At 47.1% G+C, this 13457-nt stretch overlaps 1 protein-coding gene across 2 annotated transcripts in view; it reads left to right on the forward strand.

The window, feature by feature from the left end:
• Itpr (Inositol 1,4,5,-trisphosphate receptor) overlaps window positions 1–13457 on the forward strand; it is a 174015-nt gene that overhangs the window by 148417 nt on the left and 12141 nt on the right. For both annotated transcript variants that reach the window (XM_075696968.1, XM_075696969.1), the window contains 5 exons: window positions 4105–4473; window positions 11628–11753; window positions 11812–11878; window positions 11988–12107; window positions 12809–12992. In XM_075696968.1, coding sequence (XP_075553083.1) covers window positions 4105–4473; window positions 11628–11753; window positions 11812–11878; window positions 11988–12107; window positions 12809–12992 — 866 coding nt within the window. The remainder of the gene's footprint in view (window positions 1–4104; window positions 4474–11627; window positions 11754–11811; window positions 11879–11987; window positions 12108–12808; window positions 12993–13457) is intronic.

Below are 13457 nucleotides of genomic sequence, written 5' to 3' on the forward strand. Positions count from 1 at the left end.
CAAACTCTAAGGAAAATATGAGCAATTGCGATTGAAGTAGGACAGTAGTTTGTGTGCTGCTCTAAAGAACAGACACAAGAGAAGAAAGACTACTTGAATGTCACTAAAAATAAGAAGTCTGTCTGGATTGTCATTGTGAACTGCGATGCCAAGGAGGAAGATGTGAAACTTTAAAAGGGTTAAAAAGTCATCAATCGTCGCACCGGCAGAGTTCTGAAAAGAAATAGGATCATTCCTTTCAATGCACTCCCTAACTGCAAAGAACAGAGCATCATGGGGAACAGTATGAAATAAATCAACAATATCCACAGAAAAAGCAAAGCCTGCACTACCTTCAGTTCCCAGGAATTTACTTCATCCGATCTTTTTGTTAAAAATGGATCTTGCACATTTAGTTTATGCAAATTCTTTAACAAGTAAGAGCTGAGTTGCTTCTGCCATGACCCTTTTTCCTATTCCAGTAAAATCGACAAAAGTCAAAGCCACCGCTGTGGCAATGTGTGAGCATCTGGGGTTGGCCAGCCTTGCCAAAGAAATTAACAAAAGCAAAAGTAACGCGCCTAAGGTGTTATTCTCAGTAAAAACGCACAAGAAAGACCTGCCTTTCAGAACAATAGTGACAGAAAAAGGGTCATGGCAGAAGCAACTCTTGTTACTTACTTGTTAAGAATTTGCGTAAACTAGAGGTGCAAGATACGTTTTCAACGAAATGATAGGATGAAGTATGTGAAGTCCTGAGAACTGAAGGTAGTGTGGGCTTTGCTTTTTCTGTGAATATTGTTAATTTATTTTATACTGTTCCCCATGATGCTCTGTTCTTTGCAGTTAGGGAGTGCATTGAAAGGAATGATCCTATTTCTTTTCAGGACTCTGCCGGTGTGTCGATTGACGACTTTTTAACCCTTTTAAAGTTTTACCTGGAGTCTACTTTTATAGTGTTTGACCACCAGTTTTTTCTGCAGAAAGCTGGTATATGAATTGGATCCTGTGTCGCCCTGTGTTATGTAACATTTTTCTTTCACAAATGGACCAAGTATTGCACCAGGTTTTACCAGCTAACAAGGTTTTTAAGGTTTTTAGATATGTAGATGATTTTTTAATTATTTTAACTAAGGATGGGAGTCTAAACTCCTCAGAAGTAGTGGCTAGTGTTTTATCTGTTTTTAGACAACATGGAAAAGGCTTGGATTTTACTCGTGAACTGCTGCAAGGAAATGTTTTACAGTTTTTAGATCTTAGCATTGAGTTTGGCAAGGATCATGTCTGTTCGTGCTATGCTCCATGTGCAAAGAAAGGGCTTCTGCCATTATATTGAGCGCATTCGAAATTGGTGAAGAGAGGAATTGCGTCACTCTGCCTCGAGTCTGCACTCAGGAAGTCGTGTGTTCACAAGATGGCATTGAGTTTTGACAATCAATTGGCTAGGCTGGCTTCAGCTGGGTTCCCTGGCTCGCTCGTAACAGGAGTAGCCGAAAGCCTCTTACAAAAAATGAAGAGAAAGGCGATGAGAGCTGGAGCAGAGGCCCCTCGGCAAGAGGTGAGACTGGTAGCCGTGCCGTATGTGCACAAGGCGGCCCACAACCTGAAAAAGGTAGCGAGCAGACATGGCGTCCCGCTTGTGTTTTCAGCTCCAAGGAAGCTCGGAAGCCTTTGCTCTTAAATCGCGAAAAGAAAAGAAAAAAGAACTCAAAAAGGCTGTGAAACCAAACATGGGCGACCTTTCATGAAGTGTGCCGAAAGGGTTGTGTACGAGATTCCCCTCTCGTGCGGTCGTTCTTATATAGGTCAGACCGGGCGCCGTGTTAACGAGCCTGTCAGGGGTCATGAAAGAAATGTTGAGCAAATGAAAGAGGGCCCAAATTTGCCTAAGCACATCGGGATCTGCCCCCACACTCTTGTGAACCACATTTTTCAGATGTGTGCATTCTTGCCCAAAGTACTGATACTAGAGCAAGAAAACTGGTTGAAGCCTATCACATAGGCAAGAAAGGCAGCTTGTGCATTAGCAAAGCTTCGGTATCATTTCATAGGGCCGAGAAGTTTCTTGAGCGTTATGTATCATGAATGTTTGATTAGATGCGTGAATGAAAACTTGCTCTGTGCGCATGTGTTGACTGATGGTATATATATGCCTGCATTCTGTGAATAATGCAGTTCCGAACGGCGCCCTGTCCCGTTCTATTTTCTTGTGCGTGTCCGTTTATTTGGCGTCTTCATTATTATATTTTTTGTATAAGTTTGCAACTCTTTTGATGAGGTAGAAATGATAGTGCGTGAAGTCTAAAGGTGTCTTTTTGTTTGTCTGAACTGTATTTCTCACCTTTGGAATTAAGAATTAAAATCTTGGAACATGTTATTTTTGCTGCGTGGTTCTGTTAAAATTCAGTGGCTGTAGATTGCACCTGTTAACGGAGCCTTTTGGTTGCTCTTGACGTGCTGTAACCACATTGCAGCTTGATTGTTCTGTCAGTATAGTTTGAGGATTGCAAGGTCTTGAAATGGGTGCTGCCAACAATCTCTGTAAAGTTATTTTGTTCTAGTTAGTCCACAATCTATTAATTGTTTCACATTGCCATAAAAAAGTTTCCAGTTTCGCCCAGAAGACGAAGCTTTCATTGTGATAGCTAATTATTAGACAGCTATACGAAGTAAAGGTAGTAGCTTTATCTGCCGTGTAAACATGTAAACAATTGCTTACTAACTGAATTAACAACTAAATAACATGTGCACAGGCAAGCATGAACATATCTCACTTGATGACTGCGGACATTCACTGTCAAAACACTGGCATGAGGAAGAGCAGCAGCAGCAGAATGCGAACTAAGCATAGGGAAAACAGTGCACACGATGCCATCAGCCCTTGGTGTACCTAAAATCTGCACCCACCACAGACCGCTTTCAAAATAGTGTCCATGCAGCCGTGCTCAGTTGTGCCATATGCAGCCGCCAACAGAGTAGAATGCAACCCCCCCCCCCTTCCCCGCTGCTGCTTTGCACGCAATGGAAGAGGGCTCACTTCCTCCCTTACGTGCGCGAGATCAAGCCGACAACTTTGTTGACTCACCCTCACACGCTTTGTTGGGGTCTGACATCTCACAATAGCACTGATCACCACGAGTTCGGGCTTAGTGAGCCACAGGGTTGCATTGGCCATCCCCTTGCGCAGTCTAGTGCACCCGCTCAGGCTGCAAAAGGGGGTGGCGGAGCCACCAAGCACTGCACACGCAAGAAAACACAGTATTGCCCTAAGTTAGCGGAAACAGTTTATTTGTCTCTGGCGACACCCAACACTGCACAAACACCTGGCCTCGGGCTGGCACAGAAATCAAAGGGGCTCCCGCCCCTAGAACGATAAATACAGACATAGGCGCCGCTAGCACATCACTGCAGTAGGATGGCTTCCCATGACATGCCGCTAGGAAAGTTCCCCACGGCAATGCTGCTTGTTCTCGCAATAATCAGTGGGCTCAGTCGCGAGAACTTGGGCAATCTCCATCAGCTTGGGCCTCCATTAAGTGCAGCTCAGCGTATTATGACCACGCATGAGCACTAGGCATCACTCTTCAGCTTAGCGTTCAGAAAAGGACCAACACAAGGTAAGGGGAGGCACTGCAGACCAGCTCAAGTCCAATGCCCAAACAAAGGGGCCAGCAGACGAGATGGAAAATGTCTATGTACTGAATGATGTTCCGATAGCTCTTCCTCATGCTCGCTCTGATCACTGCGCTGGTCGCGCTGCGGCCACCGTGGCCAGCAGTGTGAATCGTCATGTCTGTGAATTGGTCCGTGGCAAAAGCGAGTCCTGACAACCATCGTGAGTGGAAAGTGAGAGGCGTAGAGACAACAAAACGGGAATGCCTGCTCGAGGGTGCCAGGGTGCACCTCCATTACCAGAGCTTTCACTCAACCCACAGCATACGGCGCGTGACCACAATGTTATCGCACTTGTACTTTATACAGAACATCACAGTAACGGCGACAGTGATGCAGGTGGCAGAAGTGCACCTGGAGTGTCCGTATAATTGCTATTGCAATAAAATTTTGCTTAGTGGCAAGTTGCAGTTGGTGCAGGTATATTACACGCTCTCCTTGTGCTGGTTTCAGAACAATGCAAGCAAGCTGCTGCTGGCTATCATGGAAAGCCGAGGGGACAGTGAGAATGCTGAGCGCATCCTCTTCAACATGAGCCCCCGGCAGCTAGTGGAGGTAGCATGCAATGCATATCACCAAGACGAGGATGAAGATGAAGATGATGACGATGATGATGATGCTGTTGGGGACAACCGGGGTACGGGCGGAGGAGACGGAGTAGGTGTGTCTCCAAAGGAAGTAGGCCACAACATCTACATCTTATGCCACCAGCTAGCCCAGCACAACCGAGACCTGGCTGGGCTGCTGAAGCCGCATGAGAGCTCTGATTGCAAGACAGCCCAGGCTCTGCAGTACTATGCCTCCCACACGGCACAGATTGAGGTGCAGTATATGAGCATTGATTGATTAAATTTTGTGACTGTAAAGAATGCCATAGTCATGATTTCCATATATGTAGTACATTTTCAATTACCTGGCAGAACTGTCTAAAATTTCAGTAGGCGAGCATTTTTGGCATTCCACTTTGTCCACAGTGTAGTTCCCATGTATGTGCGCTACATGCATGATACTGAACCACTATGGTGGACTATATTAGAGGATGCTTGACGCTTTGAGCCTTGCCCCACTTGTAAAACTCTGTGGTGTGTGTGGTACTAGTGGAGGAGGATGATTAAAGGTAGAAAAAAGCTGATGCGAGCTGTTCTAACAAAGTGCCAGGTCCCACAGTACCAGCTCAGGTGTTTTTTGTTTAGCTGAGTACCATATTGTTTCTAAAGAGTCATTTTTCTTTCTTTTATTTTTTTTTTTTGCATTTTGACAGATGAATTGACAATGTATTTACTGTAGTACAGTCTAACCCACTTATAACAATACTGGTTTTAACAATATATTGTAAGGAAGATGACGAACGTGCGCACAGAGTCAGCAGCTTCGGCAGCATCAAGCGCGCAGCAGAGGCTCGAGCTCGGGAACTGCTCGGTGCATCCCAGGACCGACGGTTGCTACGAACCACAATAAATCTCCTTTATAAGTGGTGGAGGTTCTTGGCAACGTTCCATTCTACCATCCTGGAACTCTGTTCTCGGACGCTACCCTCTGCCATGCCGGACGTCGACCAGCAGACTCTTCCATCGCCACCTGCCCCTTGCGCTGGCACCGTTCGCCAGCGGGAGCCTCCTATCTTCAGCGGAACCGATGACAACGACATTGAAGAGTGGCTGTCATCCTACGAACGGGTGAGCATTCACAACAAATGGAATGACTTGGACAAACTGGCTTATGTATCATTCTACCTCGCGGGCGTGGCCAGTCTCTGGTTCAGAAATCATGAGAAAGATATCCGAATGTGGTCGGCGTTCAAGATGTCGATTACGGAAGTATTTGACTGACCCGCCGTCAGGAAACTATGAGCCGAGCAGTGTTTGCGTACACGCGCACAGGACACGGGTGAGACATTCACCAGCTATATAGAAGACGTGCTAGATTTGTGCAGGCGCGTGAACGCTGCCATGATGGAAGCGGAAAAGGTCAAGCACGTCATGAAGGGAATCGATGATGATGCGTTCCAGATGCTTCTGGCCAAGGACCCGCGCACTGTTGGCGACGTCATCAGCTTGTGCCAGAGCTATGATCACCGATCACCCTCTCCACGTCGCCGATCGCTTTCCCCTATGCGTCGACGACCCGTCTCTAACGAAGAGGGAAACTAGACGACGCAGTTCCTGAGGCAAGAACTGCTCAAGTGTCGACATGCTGAAGTCCTCCTCCTTTACCTGCCAATGTCATTGATGTGTTTATCGAAAATGTTGCCACAGTCGCCCTCGTCGATACCGGTGCCGCTATTTCAGTTATGGATGCCAGGCTTTGCCATTCGCTTCGTAAAGTGACGACGTCTCTGTCTCGATTGTCGCTACAAACGGCGAGTGCTCAACCCATTTGCCCTACCGCTGCTTGTACTGCCCGTGTGACCATACAGGACGTTTTGTACACGATTGAATTCATAGTTCTTTCATCGTGCTCCCACGCCGTTATTCTAGGATGGGATTTTCTCTCGTGCCACAATGCCATCATCAATTGCGCTCGGGCTGAGATTGAACTTTTACACTTTGGTGACCTGGCCTCCGCCGATGCTCATCCTGCCGCTAAAATTCTTGTGAAAGAAGACACCTGTATTCCCCCGTGCTCTACAGCATTCGTACTAGTCTTCTGTAGTACCATATCCGACGGGACGGTCTTCTTCATGCCCTCTCATCACTTTGTTACCAGAAAAGCGCTTCCTTTGCCCTTTGCAGCTCTTGACCTTGCCACCGGTGTCAGCACGATGCCCATTTCCAATCATCTTTCATCGCCGCTATCACTGCTCCGCCGCGAATGCCTTGGTTACGTCGAGTCGGTCGATTCAACACGAATTGTCTCCGTCCTCAACAAAGTGCCTTCTACTGCCGACCATGCACTGAGTGCCCTTTCCGTACCCGACTCAACATGGACTGGTGTGTTCAGCCCATTCATCGCCGAAAATCTGACGCACTCGCAGCGATCTCAACTTCTCGCAGTCCTTCAGCACTTCCGCCATTCTTTCGACGTTGCGCAAACATCTCTTGGCCGTGCATCGACGGTCGAGCATTACATCGACACTGGCTCTCACTCACCACTGCGACAAAGACCATATCGCGTGTCCGCTACGGAACATCGCGTCATTGCAGACCAGGTCGATGACATGCTCCGTCGAGGCGTCATTCAACCTTCCCAAAGCCCATGGGCCTCTCCCGTGGTCCTTGTCACAATAAAGACTGTTCCATCCGCTTCTGTGTTGATTTTCGACGGTTGAACAAGATCACTCTTAAGGACGTCTACCCCTTCCATGCATCGATGATGCTCTGGACTGTTTGCAGGGAGCCGAGTTCTTTTTTTCACTGGATTTGCGATCAGGCTATTGGCAGGTTCCGATGGCAGAGGCCGATTGCCCAAAAACTGCCTTTGTTACACCAGATGGCTTGTATGAATTCACCGTCATGCCTTTCGGACTTTGCAACGCACCTGCTACGTACGAAAGAATGATGGATAATGTTCTGCGTGGCCTCAAATGGAAAATCTGTCTTTGCTATCTTGACGACATTGTGGTGTTCGCCCCTGATTTCGCAAAGCACCTGCTCTGCCTCCAGCACGTACTCACTTGCTTGACCAACGCCGGGTTGCAACTCAACCTGAAGAAGTGTCGATTTGCTGTTCGTCAGCTCACAATTTTAGGCCATGTCGTGTCAAAGGAGGGCATTCGCCCGGATCCCGAGAAACTACGTGCTGTTACTGTGTTCCCAAAACCTACCACTATGAAAGAGCTACGCAGTTTTATTGGCCATGATGTCTGCTCTTACTTCCGGCGATTCGTTCGAAATTTTGCATCAATTATATCGCCTCTCTCACGCAGCTCCTTGGCGGCGCTAGAGATCTCTCATCATGGTCTTCAGTGCTCCAGTGCGTGACGACGCTTTCAAAACCTTGCGCCGCCTTCTCACGACGCCACCCATTCTTCGCCATTTTGACCCTCAAGCGCCAACCGAAATCCATACTGATGCAAGCGGTGTAGGCCTTGGCGCTGTGTTGGCACAGCATCAACCTGGCCACACAGAATACATCGTCGCATACGCCAGTCGCACGTTAACCTAGGCGGAGACGAATTACACCGTTACAGAAAACGAGCGTTTGGCCATTGTGTGGGCGCTTGGCAAGTTTCGCCCATATTTATACAGCCGATCGTTTGACGTAGTGACCGACCACTACGCACTATGTTGGCTGTCGACGCTCAAAGAGCCATCGGGCCGCCTTGCCTGCTGGGCATTGCGAATCCAAGAATATGACATTTGCGTGGTTTACCGTTCTGGGCGAAAGCACTCCAATGCTGACGCGCTATCCCGATCGCCGCTTCCCCCGAAGGCCAGTGACGACTCCGCCTGCGAGTGTACATTATCCTCTCTGGACGTTGACACTATCGCTGCTGCACAGCGTAATGATCCCTGGACTGCATCTCTGCTAGACCTCCTCTCGGATACGTCGAAAGTTCCGGCGTCACATGCGCTTCGGCGCCAAGTTCCTCATTTTGCGATTCGCGACCAGCTAGTATATCGACGCAACTATGCCCCAGAGGGACGCACCTGGTTACTCGTCATTCCGAGAATCTTGCGATCAGAGCTCTGCTCCTCGTTCCACGTCGACCCTCAGTGTGGCCACGCGGGAGTCTTCAAGACCTACGAAAGACTTCTTCACCGCTATTACTGGCGGGGAATGTACAATTTTGTTCGAAAGTTCGTCCGCTCTTGTCATGAGTGCCAACGCCGCAAAGCGCCACCGCACAACTCCGCCGGTGAACTCCAGCCTTTACAGTGCCCATCCCGACCCTTTGATTGCGTGGGCATAGATCTCTACAGGCCACTTCTGTTGACTCCTACCGGCAACTGGTGGATAATTGTTGCGGTAGACCACTTAACCCGTTATGCGGAGACTGCTGCTCTACCAAATGCTACAGCGCAGGAGGTCGCCAATTTCATACTTTGTCGTTTTCTCCTTCGTTACGGAGGTCCACATTTAACTTTCAACTTTTAAGCGACAGAGGCCACGCCTTCTTATCTGAAGTCATCGAACGACTGCTTGCTGAATGCGCCATTGTTCATCGTAAATGCACTGCTTATCACCCACAGACTAACGGTACCACGGAACGCTTTAATCGAACTCTTGGTGACATGCTCACCATGTATGTCTCACCTGATCACTCTAATTGGGACCTAGTTCTTCCGTTTGTCACGTACGCCTACAACACTGCGACTCAGGCCACTGCCGGATTCTCACCCTTTTACCTTCTTTACGGCCGTCATCCTTCGCACACAATTGACACCATTCTACCCTACCGTCCTGACCCATCTGAATGCCTGCCGATCTCGGAAGCCACCAGACATGCCGAGGAATGTCGCCAGCTGGCCCGCCGATTCACCTCGGACGACCAGAACCGTCAAAAAGCCGTTCACGGTGCCGAGAACTCGACTCCCACTTTTCTCCCGGGCGCTCTCGTTTGGTTGTTAGTGCCACACCGCACGCCTGGGCTTGCTTTAAAACTCCTTCCGAAGAATGACAGGCCATACCACGTCCCAGAAAACTTAAGTCGCCAGGATGGCTCCTTTATTTCCGCGGGGCCATTGTAAGGAAGATGATGAACGTGCGCACAGAGTCAGCAGCATCGGCAGCATCAAGCGCACAGCAGAGGCTCGAGCTCGGGAACTGCTCGGTGCATCCCAGGACCGGCGGTCGCTACGAACCCTAATAAATCTCCTTTATAATATCACTATTGGGGGCAAGCTCCACCACTGGAAAAGCTGGTGCCACCGTTGGCGTGACGTAGCATGCGGGATCACGTGGACACAGCCGCCACGTTGGCTGCTTTGAAAGCGCCGAAGCTAGCTGAAAACGAAAGTTTATAGAGTCCCACCTGCGCTGCTGTTCTGATTAAGTGGTGAGGCTATCTCGCCTTGGGTGTCTGCTTGAAAACATTTGAAAGCACTATAATAGGCAGTGACTGCCTTTGGAGATGTGCAGCATGGCGGGCTACTGCTCGATGCCGCAGTGCCGGACGTGTGCAACAGAGCCCAATGTCAGCCTTATCCACACACACGTAGCTGCAGGACGAGAAGCTGCGATAAGTTTGGCTCGCGAAACTTAGAACCGGCAAACAGCCATCGGCTACAACTTGAGTGTGCAGCAAGCACAAACGTGAGGAAGATTTCTAATGCGGTGTCGGGGCTGCAATGTTTGGTGAGTAGCAGAAAGCGTGCACTGAGATGCTCACCCGTGCATGCTGTCCAGCTTATGTCATGAAGTTTTGGCCTATGAGCTTGTTCATGCTAGATACTGGCAAGTTCGCAGCAATGGAAAGGGAACAATATAAAACACATAAAGAAGGCATGACATATGCTCACGCTTTTGTAGCACCAAACAATGAAATGTACTGGATTAAATAAACGAAGCAGTGGGTAATTGCTTGCTGAGAAGACCGATAAATATACAGTGCGAGGCAACTTGAGAAATAATGGTATTTAAACGTCCAAGACCTTAGAAAAAAACAAAAATTGAATCATCGCGACAGGACATCCCAAATCGCCCTGGTAGGTGTCGAAGTCCGTAGTTATAACGAAATTAATTTTGAACAGCTCTGATAGTTTTCACGCAACACTGGTTGCTTATGTGCTGTGAAATGCTCATACGCTGCTGCCCAAAGTTAAGGACACGATGCGAAAATGCGCTCGTTGCAAAAGGGAAACATTGTGTGTGTACATGGATGCAGGCGCGCAGTCGGTCATCGCCAACCCGTGCGATCTCTGCATTGAGGCCAAATTCTTTTATACTCCATTTAGTTACACAGACAGCCCACTATAAGAACATATTTTACATAGTTTACTCACAGCGTTTGCGTAGCTTTCACGCAAGAAGCCGGTTTGGGAGACTCCATCGCGGCGACCGCACGCTGTGTCATTCACTGTATGTATTCAGTAAAGAGACAGCGTCTGTAAACCATTCTGTGCTTTCAGTTTACCCAAGATTATTATTTCGACAGTAAAAAATTTCCCTCGATTTAAGAGTACTTACAGGAATGTCCAGGAGAGCTGCCGTGTGGTGTTTTTATTAAACGAACCTGTGAGGAGCGTGCCGCATGATCCCTCATACTATGCAAGGGAGGCGCTTCCGAAAGATGGCGACTCCGTAACTCCTTGCCCCCAATACAGGCACCATCAGTGTGACAGAAGGCTATGCAGGGTGCATGGCATAAAGGCAACTGTGGCGAAGTGGCTCGCATATCTTTTTAGGATTTTGCATTGTTTTTTCTTTCAGTGCAAACACCCAGTAGCCAGATTTAATTGTTATAGCTGAAAATGTGGCAAGGAAGTATTGTAGTAAGTGGTTTATTTTACCACAGAAGTTCACTGCTGCTCATTGTTACATTCAAGTATTGTTAAAAAGCAGTAATGTTATAAGTGGGGTTCCACTGTACTTCTGTCTACTTAGACTTTAAATTATGTCCCCTGTGCATCTTTCATGCGGCTAGGTCATAACAGTTGGATTTTCTTGGCACTTGGATATTGTTATAATTGGGCTAGACTGTAGTACTCTTAAGGTGTCTGCACATTAGAGAGTTGCTTCTTTAGTGACCATCGAGTCTTTGTCAAAATTTCATCACACCTTTATGTCCCTCTTCCCCCTCCCCTCTTCCCCCTCCCCTATGTGCAAAGTAGCAGGCTAGAGTGTGCTAACTCAAGCCGACCCCCTTTTTTTTTTTTGTAGTAACAGCGACAATGGAGTCATGTTGATATGTTTTAGTGATTTGTGGTGATAAAGTAAATGTGACATGCTAAAAGACACAAATAAGCGTACATGGTCTAACAGTATGCAGTACTACACAGTGTTTCTATAATTTTGTTTGGGCTCTGGTAGGGCATAGGAGTAGTGTCTATCTTTTGTACTAAACTGTGACACTGGTTATTATCTTTTGCATGCAGATCGTGAGGCATGACCGCACAATGGAGCAGATTGTGTTCCCTGTGCCACAGGTCTGTGAATTTTTAACACGGGAAACCAAGGTAAAAGTGTACAACACAACAGAGCGAGATGAACAAGCTAGTAAGGTGAGTGCTGCACATTGATTGTTCTGGGCTTGTGTGTTCAGTAGAGTGTCTATTTCAGGTGTCAGACTTCTTTGAGCGAACAGAAGACCTTTTTAATGAAATGAAGTGGCAGAAGAAACTGCGAGGTAAATGTTCATTTCTTACGCTCATACTTGTGTGTAGGCATTGCAACATTTTGAGTGTATTCTTGTTTCTTGGGAATGGTGTAGTCATTCAAAAAAATCATGTTTTCAGGTCAACCAGTGCTCTACTGGGTGAGCCGCCACATGTCAACATGGAGTACTGTGGCATTCAACTTAGCCGTTCTCGTCAATGTCATCGTGGCAACCTTCTACCCATTTGAAGGAGCCAAAGGTATAGGCATTTGCTTCTTTCAGCTGTTTACTTCTGATTTGATACATTGCGCTTCTTTTAAAGGTAAGGAACAAACTTGACAAATCAGTAAATTGGAGTGCTAGGGTTGTCATATACCATTTCAATTAAAATGCTTGCAAGGACGTTTCAGTGTCTACATTATCCTAGGTACTGCATTTTTGTGGGCATGTGCACATGTACAGGTAGAACTTTTACAATGTGCATCCCCTAAGCTGGCATTCTCACTTATCCTCCTCACCTTTTGTTTGAAGCTCACATATACTATATGGGAAGCCATTTTACAGAAATGCCACTACTTCAGTATTTAGTGCACTCTTACTGCTTCTCCAGCCAGTGCAGTAGTGTCGCTGAGGAATGAGCAGCACTGTGAATAATTTTAACTTGGCTGCTGGTTACAGTTAGAAAGAGGGTCCTCTGTGTATTGTAATTTAAATGCAGCTTTTATTTCCTCCCTTGGTCTTAGTTCCCAATTCCTTCAATTTCCATAGCTGCTCTTGAGCTGTAAGAATGTACTGCTTGTGGAATTGTCCAGACAGCCACGCACTCTGAAGAGATACAATTTTTGGCCTTGGAGAATAACTGTGTTTATAAGTAGAAACTGAGCTCATTGTGTAGTATATGCTTACATGGTTTCTGGTGGAAGCGCCTATCCTTTTAACTGTTGCATATGGTGTGCGCAGAACTGGACCCACGGCTGAGTGGCCTAAGTTGGGCACTGATGCTGGTATCTCTGGCAGCGGTGGTTGTGGCACCGCGACCATCATCTATACGAGCACTTTCTTGTGCCTGCATTCTGCGTCTCATGTCCTGGCTTGGCTTACAGCCTACACTGTGGTTACTGGGCACAGTAAATGTGGCCATCAGGTCAGTAATCATTTTCTCTATGCAGTAGATAGTGAATCTGTTTGCATTTAGAGACTATGCCTGGTGACTGTCCTTACTTGGGTACTCCAGCAATTATTGCGTTTACCTTTAAGTTCAAATTTTTGTAGGACATAAATTTTATTAAATGAGTGCATGCCACAGCTATTACATTGTCCTCTGTTATGCTTTCTAACATGTAGCAAGTCTTGTTCTGGAGACTATCTGGAGATTTTCTAGCCATGAAGCATGCTGTGATGTGTCCTTGTTGTCATCTGTGCTGAAATATATATGATGTGTCAGCAGGTTACTCTGTGAGAATCAAGCTTCTGTGACCAGCTTATAAGAAAGTTATTTTCTCTTAACACTTTGAAATTACAATCATAATGTTATAATTTATGGATACTGGATTACTGGAGCTGCAATGCTGGTTGCATCTTATCACACCTTGTCTGGCTGTAAAGTGTT

The sequence above is a fragment of the Dermacentor variabilis genome, chromosome 6, assembly GCF_050947875.1.
Source record: "Dermacentor variabilis isolate Ectoservices chromosome 6, ASM5094787v1, whole genome shotgun sequence".
Lineage (NCBI taxonomy): Eukaryota > Metazoa > Arthropoda > Arachnida > Ixodida > Ixodidae > Dermacentor > Dermacentor variabilis.